Source organism: Saccostrea echinata, unplaced genomic scaffold, assembly GCF_033153115.1.
Source record: "Saccostrea echinata isolate AGI-Se365-2 ecotype Australia unplaced genomic scaffold, CSIRO_AGI_Sech_v1 ptg000040l, whole genome shotgun sequence".
In the NCBI taxonomy this organism is placed as follows: Eukaryota; Metazoa; Mollusca; class Bivalvia; order Ostreida; family Ostreidae; genus Saccostrea; species Saccostrea echinata.
In genome coordinates, this window is record NW_026889789.1 from 6,660,467 (window position 1) to 6,681,290 (window position 20,824).

Sequence of the window (20,824 nt, forward strand, 5' to 3'; positions counted from 1 at the left end):
AAGCTGTAGTTATTAAATAAATTTACTAGATGAATATTACTTTAACTGTTATCTTTCAATGGCAACAGTGATATGAATGTCAGCTTTTAAGGCTGTAAAGATGTGAAAATCCAGACTTGCATAAACATGGTATTTTAGGTACATTGTACCAAATAAAGCCTAATATTGGCATAATTATATATTTATCATGATCACATGCATCAAAGAAGTATCTGTTTTCTGATTACATTTTAATATCATTTAGATCAGGTGCTTTCATTCTTTTTTTGGAGACAATATCAATCCTTAAGCTTTTAACTTTATCACAGGAAAAAGACCCCCCCCCCCTTTTCCAAATAAAAAAAATGAAAGCACCCAATCTAAATGAGATGCAATGGCTATATCCTAATAAATAAAAACCAGATCATGATGTTTACAAGTTAACAACGCCCAAGTATATATCATTGCCCTTTTACCAAGGGAGCTAAGAAGCAAACTATAAGGGGTTAGATGTGCAGAAAGGAGGATAGAGCTAATTATATCAACAGTTGTAAATAACCCTCACCTGGTTTTTATATCTGAGTTATTTATAAACTAACAAGAACTCTTAAACAAAGGAAGATTTTGGAGAACTACTGAGGAAAACCCATATGTGAACTTCATTCTGCTGTAGATATATATTTTTTATTATGTCTGTGTGAGTGGGGGGGGGGGGGGATAAATGGTTTCTTCTTCTAGTATGAAATGGTTTCTCATTATATGAGGGATGGGAGATCTTCATGTTTATCAAAAATGATTGAAACATAGCAATGGTCATTTTTTTCAATCTTACTTATATGATGTACTTCGCGGAAATTGCCGACAAACTTGATTGTTATATATATACGTACATGATATAGGCCCAGATCTTCGAGAAAATGCGGAAGGTATTCAACAAGGTCTTGTCCGGTGTATAAAAAGGACAAAGACATACAAAAAAGTAATAAAAGTCAAGATCTTTATATGCATACCGTTTTGAATAGGTAAAATAAAGCCTAGCATAGTCCGTAGATGTTACATATTCAAATTCGCGAGATAAACAAACTCTACAAATACCAAAGAGTTACCTCCCGTGCCGGGTCGCTAATGCGTTTGAAAACTATATTTAGAATGAATGTTTCAAGACTTCGATTTTAAACTAAAAAGTTCAAGGGCAAGGCGACATATGAAGAGGTGGGTTTTTGTATTAAATTGTTTATATTACTGCATACTTTTTGAAAGTGATGCTCATTTCTCTGTAATTCGCTAAGTAATTTATTATTTCACATGAAATGTGGAAAGAACCCTATTTTTTCAATATCAGTCTTTGTTTTTACTGAATAACTAAATAATACCAGAAATCTAACTGAATGAGCATTATTTTTGAGATAGGATAGATATCTGGGGACACATTGAAACCTTGTGCAGTGTGATTTTTCTTTTCCTTGCCCTTGAACTTTTCGGTTAAATTTGATATGTTATATCTTGAGCTAAAATAGGAGCCCATGTGACTATAAATGTCACATGATGACAAAAAAAATCAATATTAAAAGCGAAGGACACACTCTTCAAGAAGACACAAAGATATTTTTAGTAGAGTCTTATGCTAAAAAATAAGACAGTTAAACTTCAAGTGTCTTGTTTTCAGTGTCTTTTTATAGAAAATGTTGCCTTAACTGTACTGCGATATATTTTTGTGTTATTAGTTTATTCCCTATTTGGATTAGTTGATACACAGAGAAACAAAATAAAAGTTCTCCAGAAAATTGGGATAGTCAGGGAGTCGTCAAATCTGTGTCTTTGATATAACGTATAATATCTTTTAAATCAGGGATGGGGTCAATTACTTTAAAATGTAATTAATTAAATTACAATTACTTTGACTTTTTCTTCCATTGAATTACAAGTAAATTACAGGCTTAATAAGACATGTAATTAATTATATTGCAATTACTTTGCAAAAGTAATTAATTAAATCACACATTACTTTATTTTTTTCAAATTTTTATAATCCTTGCGAATGAAAATATATACAAAACATCATTGTACATGTATGTAAAGCTCTTGCATTCTCTACACAAACAATAAAATAATTAAATATTATTTTAGATATTGTGTATCTTTGTGGTTTATAACTTTCATTTACAAAACACTTTCATTTACAAAATATTTAGTCGCCACGTGACGCAGTGATTAGAACTTCTGCTCTAGGGTGGCGGAGTAAGGAGTTGATCCTTATATCACGGGTTCGAATCCCACTGTGTGACGTGGAGACCGGTCCGTCCTTCGGATAAGACCGTATAAACCGAGGTCCCATATCACAGTAGATGCTGAAACGAAAAAGATCCCTCACTGCTCAGTGGCCGTAAGTGCTGAGTATAAGACAAAATTTGAAACCCTTCACCAACAAGTGGTGGCGTCTCCATATGAGTGAAAAATTCGTGAGAGGGACGTTAAACAGCATACAAACAAACAAACAAAACAAAACATTTAAGAATTATCCATGATCAGTTTGACGCAGTTTTCTCCACACAAAACCTACATGTTCACAAAGTACATGACTTATAGAATTTAATTAAAAATGAAGATTTAGCGTAAATGAGATACAACTGAGACCGCTCAAATTATATTCAATTGTCGGTAACCTGAACATCCTCAATTGCTATTAATGTTGAGCTTTTTTTAAATCCTATATAAATTTTTTCAGATACAAAATTCATTCATAAAATATTTGTTTAGATGTTAATATAATTAATGAATTGAAAGTTGTTTCTTTTCTAAAGCTAATGGAGCATTTTTAATTAAAATAATCACCCCAATTGTGCTCATTCTCCAAATCATGGATTGAATGTCTCTGTGTAGGGTTGATTTGTTTTGATTGCAATTACAGCTGTGATTCGGAGAGCAGTTATTTCTAAATAACAAGAGAGATCTTCATGACACGGACACTTTTTATTCTTTAATATTACTGATCACACAAAAAAGAATGAACTATTTCATAACTAAATAGAAGTGTGGTACAAAATTTTAGATAAACATAAAACACATAAATTCTAAATGTATATTTTGAAAATAAATAATTTGCAAACTATAGATTATTAATATCATGCAAATATTTGACTAAGATTCTGTATAACTGATGAAAGAATAAGAATGTTTTATGATTTAAAAAAGACAGAAAATAAGGATGTGATAGAGATGTTATGTTATGAATATATGTTATCTAAAGTAATTGAAATGTAATTGAAAAGTAATTCAAATTACATGGTATTTTTTCAGTGTAATTAATTACAAGTACAAGTAATTGAAGATATGTTCAATTACAAATTACATCGAATTATTTTAAATGATGTAATTAATTACAGCCAATTACAATTACTTTTTTTCAATTACCCTATCCCTGTTCTAAATACAGTTAATTTGAAATTGCTATAGTTTAAAAATGTCACGATTATTAATGATTATTCTACAGAATCATTTTAAGAGCTCCACAAGCCTGAATGGTTATCTAATCCATTTGAGGGGGGAGGGGGGCACGTTATGAATTCCCAACACATTGACAACCCGGTTGAGATGCAGTTTGAAAAATTTCTGACAGAAATAAATTACTCGTATAGGAGGATGCCATAAAGATTATATCTATTTATACAAATTTTGTAGTCCTGTATAATCATTGGGGAGAGAGAGAGAGAGAGAGAGAGAGAGAGAGAGAGAGAGAGAGAGAGAGAGATAAAGGAACACCCAATATATTCCTAATTTTTTTTTAATTTCTACGTAGCTTGCATCTCTGCACCCATGCTTTTTTTTTTCAAAGGATTTATATTAACACAATTCAAGCAAATTAAATGTATAACTTAAGTTTGAAGCTTTATGCCTATTTAATAGATTGATCTTGAAAACAGATATTTAATCAAGTTTTATGTACAGATTTTATTGCTTATTCTAATGAAAATCAAAATAATTGATTTATTCACTGTGGTATTCAAAGATCGCTCTATCTGGATGTAAGGTATGTCACTCGTAAGCTTTTGAGAAAAGTTTGATCAGAACCTCTCACTTCAAAAATATTTATTACAATTCAATCTTAATGAAATATTTGAATTAAACAATGCAAACTTTTCACAAAATTGTGAAGAAACAAGATTTATGGGGGACTATTTCTTGTGGTGGAAGGATATTTGGAAGAAAATTCTTCAAATCTACACATTTCTTGGATTTAATATCTTGGAACTTTAGCACTATATATTTTTACTCGGAGAATTTTTTTTTTTTTTTTTTTTTTGTTATCATGTGCAGGGAATATTAAATATAGGACTCAATTAATATTTTTAAAACAAATTTTACACAATCACTAAACAGACTTTGCCAAAAAATGAAGATATATTTAAGAAGTCAAGATAAAATGTACATTGTTTTTCGCCTGAAAATCGCACATTTTGTCCAATATCTCGAAATTTACATCACTGACCCCACCTTTTTCTTTCTTTATTTTAAATGACACGATACAATCAACGAATCAGCACTTAAGTCATAAAAACTTGATACAAGAAAATATTTTATTGCCTATCTAGATATTTAATACCCCAAATATGATATTTTTTCAGTGCAAAAAGGTCACACAATATTTTACGCGCATTAATTTGCAGGATTTTTTCAACAATAAATATTATTCAGACTATTTTACATAAAATCAGATAATATTTATTGCTATGATTACGTTAGTAAAATATGACTAAGGTAAAAGTGATTAACCTAAAAGTTACAATTTAAGTGCAAAAAGGTCAAGTTAATTGTATTGTTGCGCAGTAAGATGCACACTGACCCCCACTTTTCTTTGCGATTTTGAGTCATGCTATATGAGTAGTTATCTAAAATATACTTCTCCAAAAATCCTTAAAAGCTTTCTAAGTCAGATGAAAAATTAAAACAGACCTCATAACCTCCCTGGAATAGTAACACTAAAGTTGATCATGGGGAGACTGGAAATATTACACCCTCAAGAATACCTAAAGCTTGTAAAACTAAATCAGGGAGTTCATTAAATACAAAACAAATTGTTGAGAAGTCAAAATCAGTGAAAGGGAAATATGAGGATTTACCACTGGAAGCAAATGCAGAAGTGCCCAACAAACACCATGGTGGAAATGTTGGCAGCACTGATGATGCTAATCAGAACTTTGACAAAGATAAGCATGGTCATGTTGCAGATGACAAAAGTGCTTTTCCATAAGACAGCCAGAAAAAACAGTCTGCAATGGAGCGATCTGTCAGTTTAGAGAAAGAAGGAATGCAGATCAAGCTCAGAAGTTTCTCTCTGAAATAGAGAAAGGAAGATGCGAGATGGATCAGGTGGAGAGATCCCTTGAAGCCAAAATGGATTCCTGTTGTCAGTCAGTCCAAGCAAGTGTAAATGTGGAGGAGGAAGAAAACCAAAAACCTACTGCATCCGCATCCACTAAAGAGAAACCTGTACCCAAGCGGAAGAGCAAGAACTCAAAAAAGAGCAAAGGTCGACAAAAGAATCGGTGGTGAATATGCAAAGAATCTGTATTAAGACTTCATAAATTTTTGTTTTTGGTGAATTAGTTTTCTCTTTTGGTCAGTATTATTCAAACATTGAAATCTTTTATTCATGCAGTTTTGTAACAGAATCTTCATGATAATAAATATATTTTTGTGTTAATTTGGTATGATAATTATGGTTATACATGCTTCCAGGGAAGGCTTCTTAGCTCCTTAGCTGAAAGCTCAATTGACCCTTTGTCCATCGTCTGTCCGTCTGAATCCTTTCCACATTTTCAACTTCATCTCAAGAACCACTGGGCCAATTTTAAACAAACTTGGTACAAAGCAGGGATGGGCACGATTACTGAAAAATGTAATCGATTAATAACCGATTACTTAGAGGAATTTTGTGTAATCGATTATTAATCGATTACACTCATTTTTGTCCTGTAATCGATTGGAATCGATTACTTTGGAAGATGTAATCGATTAATAATTGATTACTTCTAAGTTTTTATCCCTTCAAATATCAAAGCAATATTTAAATGGTAATGTTGATGATATCCACTGAAGATTGAATGTGTTCCTGCAGTTTCAGTGCAGATTCTTTTAAGGTTTTATTCTGGCTATCATTCTCACTAAATGCCCAAATGAGGGATTCTCTACCATGGAAAGTGGAGACATGATTCCTACAATAAAATATGCCAAGGAATTAATTATTCCTTTCAACCTTGGATCTGAACCTCCATATTTATTGACTTGTTGCAAAAATTATTTAATATTTTATTGTGAATAACTTCATTAGAAGTATTTGGGCTGCCCGTATGTTGACAGTTAACATTGAACATGCATTCCTGTACGTATCTTCTTTCAAAAAATAGATTAAAACTCTTAGTAATAAACATGTAAATTAAATGTGTCTTTAAGTAGTTAAACTAATAGCACAATTTCATTCTGTATTGAAATAAGTGTTTTGAGAGCTATTAATTGTTTTAATAATATTGTTTGTCTTCAATGGAACAATCAATTATAAAAGTTAAACACTAGGTAATTCACAGTTTAAACCTCATTATCTGCAAGTCAGGGATGTCTCAGTCAATTAATTAGCCAAGATAAGCAAACACAGTGACACTTACTCCCTCGCTTACAGACACTTGTACCCCCTCACTGATATAAAAGCAACCTTACAATTTTGAATGAAAACATGAGAATGATTTTGCAAATTTTAAAGTTACTAAAACACAAGTTTGAAGTTGTTTAAACATTTTCAGATATGAATAAGTATTTCCATCGTCTTTTCCGAGTACAATAAAGTTTATTTACCAAATTATTTATATTTAATACAGCACTTAAATCTATTTTTGCTATTTATAATTTTCTATTACAAGACAAAGTTTTTCAATATTCGAAATATGAAAAAGGATATACAGCAAGAGGACAGTGGCATTACACTAGGTGCCAGTAGATGGTTTATATTTGACATTTATGTGTGACTGACTGGAAATAATTCTCCAAAATAACATCCATTTATGTATAAAATAATCGAAAGTAATCGAAAAAGTAATTATAATTACATTGAAGATTTTAACTGTAATTTAAATTACGATTACAAGTAATCGATAATCTCTTCGATTACAGACTACTGTCCATTACTAGTTAACTATAGTGATATCTTTGACGCTATTAAAACTTTGATTTACTATAGTGATAATTTTGACACTTTGATTTACTATAGTGATAACTTTGACACTTTGATTTACTAAAGTGATAACTATGAAAACTTTGATTTACTATAGTGATCACTACGAAAACTTTGATTTACTACGGTAAAAACTTTGATTTACTATAGTGATCACTTTGACACTATAGTGATCACTTTGAAAACTTTAATTTACTATAGTGATAGCTTTGACACTTTGATTTACTATAGTTAACTATAGTTAGCTATAGTAAACTATAGTTAACATTAGTATTTTTTTGTTAGGGAGGTCACCGTGACCTACTTTTTGAATCTCATTCTATATCTGAATATTTAATGTAATAAGGGGCTTTGAATCATCAAACCTTTTTAGTTGATAGATTTTGGGTTCTAGGAGTGCTTTAACCAAAATGTGGGAGCTTTCATAAGTATTAAGAATAAAATTAAAATATGTGAAAGCGCAAGGATGTGTCAATCCAACGCGTCCAGAAATTCGAAGTTTTAATAACTTCGAGAAAGTGGCAATTTTGTTGTGTATTAATGAAAAATATTAAAACTATAACTCAGAAAATTCAGAGTAGAAATGTTCGAAAGCAAAACCCAGTCACAGTATTGTAAGTCCGTGCTCAGTGGTGTGTGTAGAGTTTAACAATTGAACACACCCGGTGAATCGTAAACATTAACAATAACAGAGCTCGTGCCCTGTTTACAAAAACAGTTTACGTTTCACAGGTGTGTTCAATTTGTTAAACTGTGTACACATCACAGAGCAAGGACTGACAATACTGGTGAGTTGGTTTTGCTTTCGAACATTTCTACTCTGAATTTTCTGGATTATAGATGTAATATTTTTCATTAATACATAACAAAATCGCTTCTTTTCTTAAATATTAAGGATAAAGTTAAAATTTGTGTAAGTGCAAAGATGTGTTAATCAAACGCGTTCCGGAATTCGTAGTTCCAATAATTTCCAGATAGAATAAGTTTTTAATTATATTTTCGTGTGAAATGCTATTTCAAGATATAAGTCGTGATATTATACAAAAAAATTGAGAAAATATTAAGTTCAAATCTGTGTCTAAGCACCTTTGAAGTCAGGAATGAATAATACACGTCGATTGAATTGATCTAAGGTATAACAAATACGTGGTCTGTTACCGTAAAGGCAAAAAAGCTTGGGGTGGGGAATTTGGCAGGTTTCTTACTTTATATAGTGCAGGAGTTAGTAAAAACATGCATAAAAATTAGTAAGGTAAAATCTATTGGTCCATAGTAGGTCACTGGTCAATTGCAATCATATATATAGGAATGCTAAAAATAGAAATCCATCTGTACAAAGCAAAACACTCGCACATGGCTCTCACATACCTGCAAAATCGGTTGTATTTGATTGGCTAAGCGCACCAATCGGAATAGACACTAAATATTTCGCAAAGCATATATTTAATACTAATAATAATTTAATTACTACTGTGACAATAAAATCTTTTTTAAAAAAGTTTAATTTGCATATTTTTGATGTCTTTTAACCTTTTCTATTAGGTGATTACTTGTGCATTGTTATTCTTTTCACTGGACAATTTCAGTCCTGTGCAGCGTGTTTTGTGTTGAAAAATTTGTTCAAACATAAAATCTATGATAAATGTGGATACGTGCATTATATATGCTTCAGGGGCCTGTTTCACAAAGGTTTTCTAAGATATATCGTAAGACAATACTTAAGATATGCCTAAGTTATAATTTAGGAAGTTCCTAAGATTTGTCTCAACTGTTTAACGAAACAATATTATCTTAAATCTATCCTAAGACATTTCTTAAGTTGTGTTACGGACTAATGAAATAACTTCTCCACTCTGTCTACAATTCTTAGCATACTGTTTGGAGGATGTAAGTATGAGTAATTTTTTTTAGTTTGAGTCGGGTTTTTTTCAAGTAAATAAAAAACAGCTTGAAAAGGGGAGGGTCGGGAGGTTAGGGGTTACCGTCCATTTTCAAAGGACTTAGACAGAAGTATGGTTTAACCTTGACAAGTTTCCTACTTAAATTAAGCACTCACACATCCTCAAACACACACACTCTCACACACTCACACACAGTGACACACATACCCCCCCCCCCCCTCCCCCCGTCACAAGACGTGTTTTATTTTAAATTAGTATTTGTGCTATTATATGTTTGCCTTTTATTTTGCTCTGTATAAGGTATCGGAGGTTTGCAATTGTTTATTTTCCCCCTTACTGTATATTTTTCTACTAGTGTGGTTTCAGTTAGGAAATGGAATAAATTTAAACAATAATTGCTTCGAAGGGCAACAGATCGAGGCCTTACTTTCTTTTTATTTCTTCGCGAATGAGTTGTCCGTGTTACTGTGTAATTTGAAATAAGAATTTTTCGACAGATAAGAAATTTCAAATTAGCGACTGTGGAAATGACAACACTAACAGAAAAAAAGTGGAAAAAAGGAAATATATTATGATCTTCATGAATATTTATACCGTGACAAATCAGCCCCAAAAGGGACAGGGGGACCTAATATTCTGTAACACAACATACATTTGTTCAGGGGAAGAGTTGAAAAGAAGTGGAGTCATTAAGCAGAAACAGAGGGAAAATGGTCAAAGTCTTGCACTTCAACGCCTTCTTTCCTCCCATAGGAGATAAGATACAAGCAATGTTTGGAGAAACACCTATATCAGGAGCTGAAGAGAACAAATTTGTTCCCTTATCAAACTATAACCATTCAAATACTAAATATCGATTCAAATACTAGTAATATTAATATTATTAGATTTAAAAATATAAATAATGGTTCTTATATGCAAAGTTTTGTATTACACAGACAAAAGTGTACATAGCGTGGAATTTTTTTGTTTACAAAATCGTGCTCTTTAAATGATGGGGCACATGTGTACCGCCTATTTTGTAGTAACAATGGGAAATCCACGAATTCGTGAGAAATCAAACATTCTACAAGTACACTGTATTTGTAGTTCCAACTTCACCAATGGACATTTTTATATACCTTGACCAGTGGTACAGACACATCTCCGACAATTCTTAAAATCCCTTTATTAGCTTTTACATACTAAGTAAAGCAGTTATAACCTGAAGGGATCACAATCATTCATATACTAGTAGTCCTTTGGATTTTTTCTGTCCCTGAACCTACACAGTATCTCTCACTCTGCAAGGGAGATTGGGTATCTCTCTGTAAGAATCCTTGTACATGTATCTACAGCCGTCATATTTAATTTCTTCCTAAGTCATTGATTTACTTGTCTTAAAGTTACGACATAACTTAGGAATATCGGAAGATAAGACGAGGTTAGTGAAACGGATAAGTAATGAACTTAGGAAAAAGTTCTTTCCTAAGATATAACATAGTCCTAAGTTAGCTTTGTGAAACGGACCCCAGGGGCCCGTTTCACAAAGCCTACTTAGGACTAAGTTGTATCTTAGGAAAGAACTTTTTCCTAAGTTCATTACTTATCCGTTTCACTAAACTATTCATATCTTATGAAATTCCTAAGTTGTGTCTTAACTTAAGGAGAGGTAAATCGATGTCTTAAGAACAGACTAAATATGGCGGCTGCTTATGTTATTAAAAAAACATAGGAATCTCTTTCGACGAGAAAGAATATTTCGAGGCAGAAATGATCCAATGGATGATATGGATGATCATGAGATTATCTCGAAGTTTAGACTCCCTCGCCATTTGATTCAGGTTATCTGTGGGTAGATCGAAAACGATATCAGAAGGCCTAAAAGAAGATCACACTCATTTCCACCATCCCTCCAAGTCATGGCTGCTTTACGGTTTTTAGCCACGGGGAGTTTTCAAACGGTTACTGCTGACTTGCATGGTATAAGTAAAGCAAGCATATCAAGAATTGTTAGGGATGTGTCTGAATCCTTAGTAAAAATCAGTCCAAGATATATAAAAATGCCTACTGATGAGACTGCAATTACAAATACCATGTTCCATTTCTCAAGAATAAGTGGATTTCCAAATGTTATTGGTGCGATAGACGCAACACATGTTGGAATTAAGTCTCCGAGTTTTGAAGAAAATGTCTTCGTGAACAGGAAAAATCATCATTCAATTAACACCATGGCTTTGTGTGATGCCAATTTAAAGTTTCTCAATGTAGTAGCAAAATGGCCAGGGTCATCACAAGACTCATTTGTTTGGAACAATTCTAAACTTTGTCAAGTTTTAGAAAACAAGATAATTTCAAGAGGGTGGCTTTTAGGTGACAGTGGGTATCCACTTAAACCATATTTACTCACACCTGTTCTAAACCCAACCACCGCTAAAGAAAATGCCTACAATAATGCTCATATGAAAACAAGGAACGTCATTGAAAGATGTTTTGGTGTATAGAAAATGCGATTTCGTTGTGTGGACACATCAGGTGGTGCACTTCAGTTCTCACCTAAAAGAACCTGCAATATTATAGTTGCAACTGCAGTTCCGCATAATATATGCATTGACAATAAAGTCCCAGACCCAGTTGGAAGAGCCGTTATTAATGACGGAAACGACAATGTGTATCGTGGGACATTGAATGACGGAACAGAAGTTAGAAGACAATTGATTCACGCAAGATTTTAAGCAACAGTTTCTTCTATTCTTATATGTACATCAACTCATAAAGAGTAACCTGTGACAAGTATTGCGTGTAAATGTGCAAATTTTATCAATAAGAATAAAAAGATAAAAAAAAAAAACAATCACATATAAATGTAATTAAAATTCTAAGGAAAGGTTGGCATTTTTCAAATAAATCTACGCATAAATCCTTTATACAAGTTTATAAATAAAATACCTGTATGTTTAAATTATATCTAATTAATCTATTGACTGTTTGTTTACTTAAAAAGAACAATTACACTGCTGTTTTTTTCGTATTATTATTGCAACAATTATCACGTCAAACTTTAAATTATCTTGTAAATTTAGTAGAAACCAACTTTATCCAGCATTACCTTCAAGAGTGTCAATGCCCCCATCTATTCCAGATATTGCAGTTTCTCCAATAATGGACTGTATTTTGTCCTCCACAGGGGTTACGCTACAATCCGCAGGCAATTGACCACCACCAGTCCTCACTTCCTCCCGCTTTAATTTGGAAATTTTTTCCTTTGTCTCACTACAGAGAACACTCCATTTCTTTTTTAGTTCATCTGCTGTACGTAAATGGGATGTATTAACGGCATTCACTTTTTCACAGATTAAGTCCCATTCCCCCTTTTTTGCCTGGTTGGTCACAGATGAATTCTGTCGGGAAAATATCACGTCCTTCCGTTTCTCCACTTCTTCAGTCAATATAGAATTTCTGCAGTAGCAAAATTTGGGTTCCTCTTTGGTCGAGACATTCTGATTTTGTGGGCGGGAAAGCATGAATACATCTAAGCACGGACTATTTACATGGACTAGACAATGGAATGCACTCATTCATGACGAAATTGAAGACACTTTAACTGCTGACTAGAGTGTTCGATTTAGGTTGCTGAAACCGAAGACCCAAAATTTTTGTTTCACAGCAATTTCTAATTAAATAAATTGTTTTTAATAGTCAATAACTGTTTTTTTTAATACTTCTCCCCCATCGTTTCCTCTATCTACCAACGTAGGTACATGTATAATAATTATAATAATTGTGTACGAGTCGGAAGTACATATCACTTTACGTGCATGAAATGTACGATTGATCGTTGATACTATGTGACTTTTCTGTGCACGTACCTGTATTTTTAACATACATGTTGTAACAATACACCTAATTAAGAAAAATGAACCATATTTCAAAGAGACTACCTATTAACTTCTGGATACGAATTAATTCTTACCTCGCAGTTTTTTGTTTGGTTTTTTTTTTGTTTTGTTTTGTTTTTTTTTTTTTTGGAAGGGGGTGTGTGTGAATCCCGTTTGCTCGTAAAGGTTTTATATAAATGGTTTAAGATGTGTCTTAGGAAAAAAATAAGATAAGAAAGTTTTGTGAAACAGCTATGACAAAACTTAGGAACATCCTAAGTTGTAACTTAGGCAAATCATAAGTTGTATCTTAGGAAATATCTTAGGAAATCTTTGTGAAACGGGCCCCAGATATTTAAGTCTATATTTATCACCAACCAGGAAGTAAATTACTATGGAGGGTAATCGTGTTCAAAAATCCAGACTTGTAAGTTTGTAAATCCAAACTTGTAAGTTTGTAAATCCAAACTTGTAAGTTTGTAAATCCAAACTTGTAATCGTATCAGTTTCATAGTCTACATATGTAAGTAGGTAATTCCTACATCCTAGCATGTAGTTCTGAACATACAACTGTGTTGACTTTGAGTTTATACTATGAATGTGTGTATTTTTGATTAGTAGACTTTGTTTTCCGGAATTTATATTTCCGCGCTCTGTATAAAACACAAAGACAAGTCTTCAAATGTAAAGTCTACACGTTTGTCGAATTTTGATAATGAGAACCTATGGAGGGTCATCGGTGCCACAATTATTTTGAATGGTCTTATTTTCTTTTTAATTCTAACTTTTTGTTTTGCAAATTAAATTCTTCATTTTTTATTTCTTATTTATATTCTTACTTCTTGAAGGCGCGGATCTAGAAGGGGGTCCGGATCTCCCCCCCCCCCTGAAATTTACAGACTTATTATTAAATGTTTATACTAAACAAACTAAAAGTGACCTTGGACCCCCCCTCGAAAACGCTGATCTGTGTTAAGTTGACGACTACCCCTCTCCCTCAACACACACGCGCGCGCGCGCGCGCGCGCGAAATAGGTTTTTTTATGCTTGGGAAAGGAGTTTACTTCTTTTTTTTTTGGCTTGTCAAGAAATTTCTGGGTTGGATTTTTTTTGGACTGGGATGGACCCCCCCCCCCTCCCTTGGATCCGTGCCTGTTCTTGTTTAGATTTTCCAGTTTCATATTTTTATTTATTTAATTATGGCAATTTTGATTCCTTTCCTATTTTGATTCTATCTTAAAATTTCAATCATGTTTTACTTCACCTAACTTAATACTTAATTTTTTTTTTTTTTTTGGTAACAACTATAAGCAAAATCGAAAGTTTGTTTAAGAAAGTAGAACTTACAGAGTTAAACTAAGAAATCCGAATAAAATTTAAACAAAAAGGGGCGCTACGGCCTTTTATGTACAGGTACACAGGGATTTTGGCGAACAGTCTAGCTACGAAACGTAGAAACATTTCCATGGAACATATATTTTTTTCATTTTAAAAACCATATATCATTTTTGCGTGTTTTCTCTCGTTTTCAATCCCGTAGGAAGCATTTTCATTGGGTGGGGGTGGGGATGGAGCAGTGGGTACAAAACAAAAATTTCTTGATAAGCTCCCCCTCCCCCAAATGAAACATTCCTGTTGAGGGGGCACAACGATGAATTAGCCTTATTTCTTTTCTTATGTATTTACCGACAAAATTATTGAGGGGGCACAATCAGATATTGCTTTTTTTATTGGTATAGTATATACTGGCACCCTCACCCCACTTGCTACCTACGGACCTGGTTGGGGGCCATAAAACTTAGATGAGCTCACTTTTGATTCCAATCTCTCTTTTCTACATACTATTAATTCCTTTGGTAAATGTGAGACTGTGATTAAAAATGAGCCCGTCTAAGTTTTATGGCCCTGGTGCAAGATGTTTCAAATATGATAAATATGACCGCCATTTTTGATTGCCCGCTTATGGTACACAAATATCAGGTATCTTTAAATTGATATTGTCATCACATTATTTTTTTTAAAGTAGGACAGAGAATTTTTTTTCACTAACAAATCTCAGGTCCGAAGTAGGAGGGATCGAAAGGTTGGGCTCCCAACTTTTTTGTGTGGAGAATAATCTTTTGCAGCTGTTTTGATATGAAAATTCATTTATAGGCTGTATGCCCAACCACCCCCACCCCCCATCCCCCTTATTTTGCAGTATCATTAAACTCTGGCAAATTCTTGCGTTGGAAAAAAGTTACTGAAAAGTTAAAGATATCCTTAACATCGCCTCCTACGAAGGAGGAGTTTGGGCAGTTTATTTTTTTTCATCGTCAATTTTTTTGGAGCCCCCCCCCCCTGATAAACATTGATACGGATCGTCATCTACTGAGTGGTTGTTGTTTTTTTAATATGATATCATTGCAGTTATATTGGTTCTTAATTAACCGGGGCACTAATCACAGTAGCCTAGTGGTTGGGCGCTAGCGTCGTAGGCCATTGGAGGGTAAGAGTGCGCTTGTCCTAAGTTCCTAGTGCCGGCCGGCAAAATGCAAGACGTTTAACATACGTGTTGGTAATGATTATTCCTTCGGCATTGAAAGTCAAATTGAATAATTTTTCGGTTGACACCTTATAAACCGAAGCCCCTCTAGACCCGCGCAAGCCGGTAAGCGGGTAATGATTCATGTCACATCGTCAAATGAAATAAAATTAAGAAGATAAAATAAAATTGGAACATATAAACAAAAAGTTAGAATTAAAATTAAATAACAAATTCAAATGAAAATATTAATATAAAATTGGAAGTTAGAATAAAAAAAGAAATAAAATCTAAATGATTTATTTCAGTTGGAAAAAGAAGTTAGAATTAAAAAAAGTGGAAAATGTGGCACTGGTGCCCCTCCATAGTTTCTCATAATCAAAATTCGACAATCATGTAGACTTTACATTTGTAGACTTGTCGATTGTCTTTGTGTTTTGTTCAGAGCGCGGAAATATAAATTCCGGAAAACAAAGTTTACTACATCAAAAATACACACATTCATAGTATAAACTCAAAGTCAACACAGTTGTATGTTCAGAACTAAATGCTAGGATGTTGGAATTATCTACTTACATATGTAGACTATGAAACTGATACGATTACAAGTTTGGATTTACAAACTTACAAGTTTGGATTTACAAACTTACAAGTCTGGATTTTTGAACACGATTACCCTCCATAAATTACAGATCTCGTTTAAGTCTCGTCATTATGACATTCTAAAGTCTATTACCATTTAATGATTTATAGAAGTTTCAGTTTCAGAAAGAGCTGTAAGTATTAATTTAAAGCAAAAAAAATCATTGTTTTCTGAATTAATTACATGTAAATGAATTTGATGTCACAGTAGATATGCTAAGTGGCTCAGTTTCACTTTGGTGTATTCTTTGTATTGTGACGTGTACGTGTTTTTCTATGTCTGTCTAGGTATACTGATTATTTAAAAAAAATCGAAAATTTATGTACTAGAAATTCAATTTTTAAAAATGCGAATTTTAGCGATTTTCGATTTTTCTTTTTAATCAAAATGCATTGAACAACACACAATACACTAAATACACTACACAAAAACCGAACCTCTATAAAGTTAACTGCTAATTAGTCTTCTTGTCTAGAAAGAATTCATCAAAATATATTCTTTAAAAAAATATGAAGTTAAAGTCCACCTATTACTTAAGATACACATGTTTTAAAACATTTTTCGATTTTTTTTTTTTAATCATTTTCAGATGGCGTTATCTAAAATGGACATTCCCCGCAGAGCCCAACACTTTTTAGAGTGTGGCATTGAAGAATGTGAAAGTAACTGTGAGTTCTATTGCAACCCTTGTCATCAAAGATTGTGCAAACAATGCAGAGATGAACATCTGAAAAATCAAGAAAACAAAAAGCATGAAGTGGTGCTTTACCAGCTACGTAAACGACAACTTCCTGTTGGAAAATGCAAGATCCACCCCACTAAAGATGTGGACATGCTCTGTGAAGAATGCCAAGTTTCAGTCTGTTCCAAATGTGTCACACAAAGAGAGCATCGGGGGCATGTATTTACTGATCTAGAGACAATTTATGCAGATAAATATGCAGATCTTCAAGAGGAAATTTCCAAGATCCATGAGTACTTTCTCCCCACATCACAAGATTTACAGAAAGAAATGAAAAAAGATTCCTCAGAAATCAAACACATCATGGACAACATCAAAACATCCATGAAGACTGAAGGCGAGTCCCTGAAAAATCTGGTGGACACAGTTGTATCTGAGAACATGAAGCAGCTAGACCAGATTGAGCAATCAATGTTAGAAGATCTAAAAATGCAAGACAAGACCATGGATGATTACATCACTTATCTTAATAACCTTGTCAAAGAGCTCCACAGATGCCTGTCCTCTACAGAACCCGAGAAATTAATGTCTGAGAAGAAACCAAAGATCCGATCCATACCAGAAACAACAAAACCAGTCATACCAGGATTTACTGCTGGTCAATACAGCAAAACTGATGTCACCAAATTACTTGGTAAAATACGTGTTCCCAATACTATAGCAGAGAAGAGAGAAATTAAGTCCATTGAAAGCGTTTACAATACAGCAATAAAACCTACACATAAACAGATGAAAGAAGACAGAAAGAAATCTGACAAGAAACAAACAATGTCTCTATCTCCCTCTGTCACCAAGGTCAGGGAGTTCAATGTACCAGGTGTTGATAATATATTCCATGTATCACTAGATCAATCAGACAGACTCTGGATCAGTGACTTGTATGGTAATCTTGTCCAAACAGATCTACAGGGGAATGTGATACAGAAGATAGAAACCGGTGGTGGACATGGTTACCACACAGTCACACAGGACGGGGATCTGATCTTTACAGACAGAGACAAGAAAGTCATCAATAGGATAACACAGGATGATAATATAACTGAATTCATTAAAACTGGAGACTGGAGACCACTCAGCATACACTCCTCCCACATCAATGGGGACTTACTGATGGGGATGGCTGGTAAAGTCACCAGGTACAACAAGACAGGAAAAGAACTACAGAACATACAAAGGGATAACAAAGGACAGGAACTGTATAGACTACCACACTACATCACAGAGAACATCAATGGAGATATCTGTACATCAGACAATGTTAAAGATGCAGTAGTGGTGGTGAATAAATCAGGACAACACAGGTTCTCCTACACAGGTCAGGAGTTAAGGTTCTATCCGTATGGAATCTGTACTGATGTCCTCGGTCACATCCTGGTGTGTGATCATTACGGTGACACTGTTCATCTCCTTGATCAGGATGGTCAGTTCTTGTCTCTATTACTCACACAACAACATGGGGTAGAGGGTCCCAGTAGTGTGTGTGTGGATGATGAAAAAAATCTTCATGTAGGACAACGAGACAACAACACACTGACAGTGTTCAAGTATCTCCAGTGATTCTTATTATCTCACAAAGACGTGTTAAATTATAAACTTTTGAAAAACAAGAGTTACTTGTGCTTATAGACATTTTTGTTACTTTGTATCCAATTCATGACTCTGTTTTTCATATAAAAACATATTTTGAATCACATTAATTTACAAAAAATAATACCAATTTTTAATTAACTATTATATAGCTAGACATTTGCATGATTGTATTTAAGTAATCTACTGTATATATGCTTGATCATATGTAAGAGGATTTTATTTAATGCACATGTACCAGTACATATGTAAGGTACACAATTTAGATTTTATTGTTAGTTAATCAGCATTGTAACACTTCTAAAACATATCTTTATAATGTTAAGAAAAATTGTTCACTGAATTGTTTGAATCTGATCAAAATAAATGTTTCACAGAAGAGTATACTACTAAACCAACAGTCATTTTATTTGGCATTGAACTTTAGTGCAGTATTGCTTGCAATTCAATCTATCAAAAAGTCCATTTATCTCGTTCTTCCGTTATCTACTTGTCGCTCATGGAATTTCATCAAATCTGAAATATACTTTTTACCTCCAAAAACATAGAGCACAAGCTTGCCTCTATCTGAGATTTTTATACACAATATGTATACTGGTGCATGAAATACATGTATATATATTTGGTATGTAGGCAGAAAAACTAAGAGCGAAATGAAAGATGTAATTTTAATTATATTGCATAGTTACAATTTAACCTGTCATAATAAGAGGCTTTTGAATCTTCCAAACTGACAAAGTTAATGTGCTATATTTTTAACCTATATCTTCTACAGTTAATTCAGGGCAGTTGCCTGGAGGATGTGGAAGGTGTATCTCCTCGATCCTCTAAGCCATTTTTTTAAAACAAAAATTGGCTTTTTGGTGGGTTCTGAAGCATTCTGGAATTCTTTTTATTGAACTACATGTATATCTTGCAGCATTACTTTACACAGTAGAAAACTGAAATTACGGTGTATTTTGTTCAAACATGATATTTTGTAGGGTTTTTAAATGTTTATTTCATTTTTTAAGAGGTGCATTTGCACCCAAGCACCCCCGCTCCAACGGCCAAGTAGTTTGAAATTGCTAAAGTTAGAAAATGTCATGATAATTCATAATCAGAATAGCTAAAATTTAATATACAGAAACAAGAGATCCACACGCGGGCTTTAATAATGGTTGTCTTTTTTTGAAGGGGGGGGGGTGTTATAAATTCTATTAAACGTATAATAAATGTCAAACATTGACAGCCCGGTTGGGATGCAGTTTGATGAAACTCTGACAAACATAATGTATATGATATCTTTTAAATTTTTTATATGTACAGTATTTATATATGCACATTTTCAAGTCCTGTAATCTATAGGAAGCTATAGGATCATCCCATATATTGCTATATATAAAAAATTATTTCCTTCGTACCTTGCATCTCTGCACAGATGCTGTTTTTAAACGAAATTTGTAAATCACAGTTCATGCAAATTAACTTGCATGTACGTATGATTTAAGTTTGAAGCTTTAGGTCTATATACATGTAGTATATAATGAAGTTTTTATATACAGATTTCAATGCTTGTACCAACGGAAATAAAAAAAAAAAATGAAAGAATTGATTTATTCACTATGGTTTTCAACGATCACTCTATCTGGATTTTATTAATTTTCTTTCCAGTTTATGGAAAAGCTTCCACGCGTTGTATGGTTCAGTATAAAACTTAAGAAGATGTTTAGAAATCCTGTTTTGATTTACAAGTAAGTACAATGTATTTTATTATAACCTCCCATTTTTTAAACAAACATGAGTTTCTTTATATAAAACAAATTAATAGGTAACAAGTGGAAATGTGGAGGAGGAAGAAAACCAAAAACCTGCTGCATCCGCATCCACTAAAGAAAAACCTTTACCCAAGTGGAAGAGCAATAACTCCAAAAAGAGCAAAGGTCAACAAAAGAATGGGTGGTGAATGTGCAAAGAATCGATCTCTACTAAGAACTCATTAATTTTTTTTTTTGTCAATTAGTTTTCCCTTTTGATCAGTATCATGTGAAACTTTGGAAACTGTGTTTCTTGATTTCTTAATGTTAAATCATGAAACCATCTTTGCGAGCAGGGTTACGTATTGACTGAAGACGATTCATGTCAGCATCTCCTCCGGTCTCTTGAACCTTCAGGTACAACACATTGACTTATCTATGGTGACAATGCAATTGACTAGCAACTTGTGGATAGTTTTATTTCATTTTTGTTTTGCTTGTGTGAAATAAACCAAAAAATACTTCGGATCAAAAATTAACACTTTTTATGGTGAAAAAATATCTATAAAAGCAAGTAATATTGCAGAAACTGACCCTTAGTATTATCTCTAATAAGCCAAAGGCTCGAAGTGC

At 33.2% G+C, this 20,824-nt stretch overlaps 2 protein-coding genes across 2 annotated transcripts; one reads left to right on the top strand and one right to left on the bottom strand.

Moving 5' to 3' along the window:
* Positions 1-12,176: 12,176 nt before the first annotated feature.
* LOC133200564 (myb/SANT-like DNA-binding domain-containing protein 4) lies at positions 12,177-12,605 on the bottom strand. The gene has a single exon (XM_061336345.1). The coding sequence runs from the start codon at positions 12,603-12,605 to the stop codon at positions 12,177-12,179; it is 429 nt and encodes a 142-aa protein (XP_061192329.1).
* Positions 12,606-16,711: 4,106 nt separating this feature from the next.
* On the top strand, positions 16,712-18,446 carry LOC133200588 (uncharacterized). The gene has a single exon (XM_061336376.1). The coding sequence runs from the start codon at positions 16,716-16,718 to the stop codon at positions 18,423-18,425; it is 1,710 nt and encodes a 569-aa protein (XP_061192360.1). The 5' UTR covers positions 16,712-16,715; the 3' UTR covers positions 18,426-18,446.
* Positions 18,447-20,824: the final 2,378 nt, after the last annotated feature.

Bases quoted from the DNA above. Each gene is read 5' to 3' on its own strand.
- LOC133200564 (XM_061336345.1), bottom strand. From the start codon at position 12,605: ATGCTTTCCCGCCCACAAAATCAGAATGTCTCGACCAAAGAGGAACCC.
- LOC133200588 (XM_061336376.1), top strand. From the start codon at position 16,716: ATGGCGTTATCTAAAATGGACATTCCCCGCAGAGCCCAACACTTTTTA.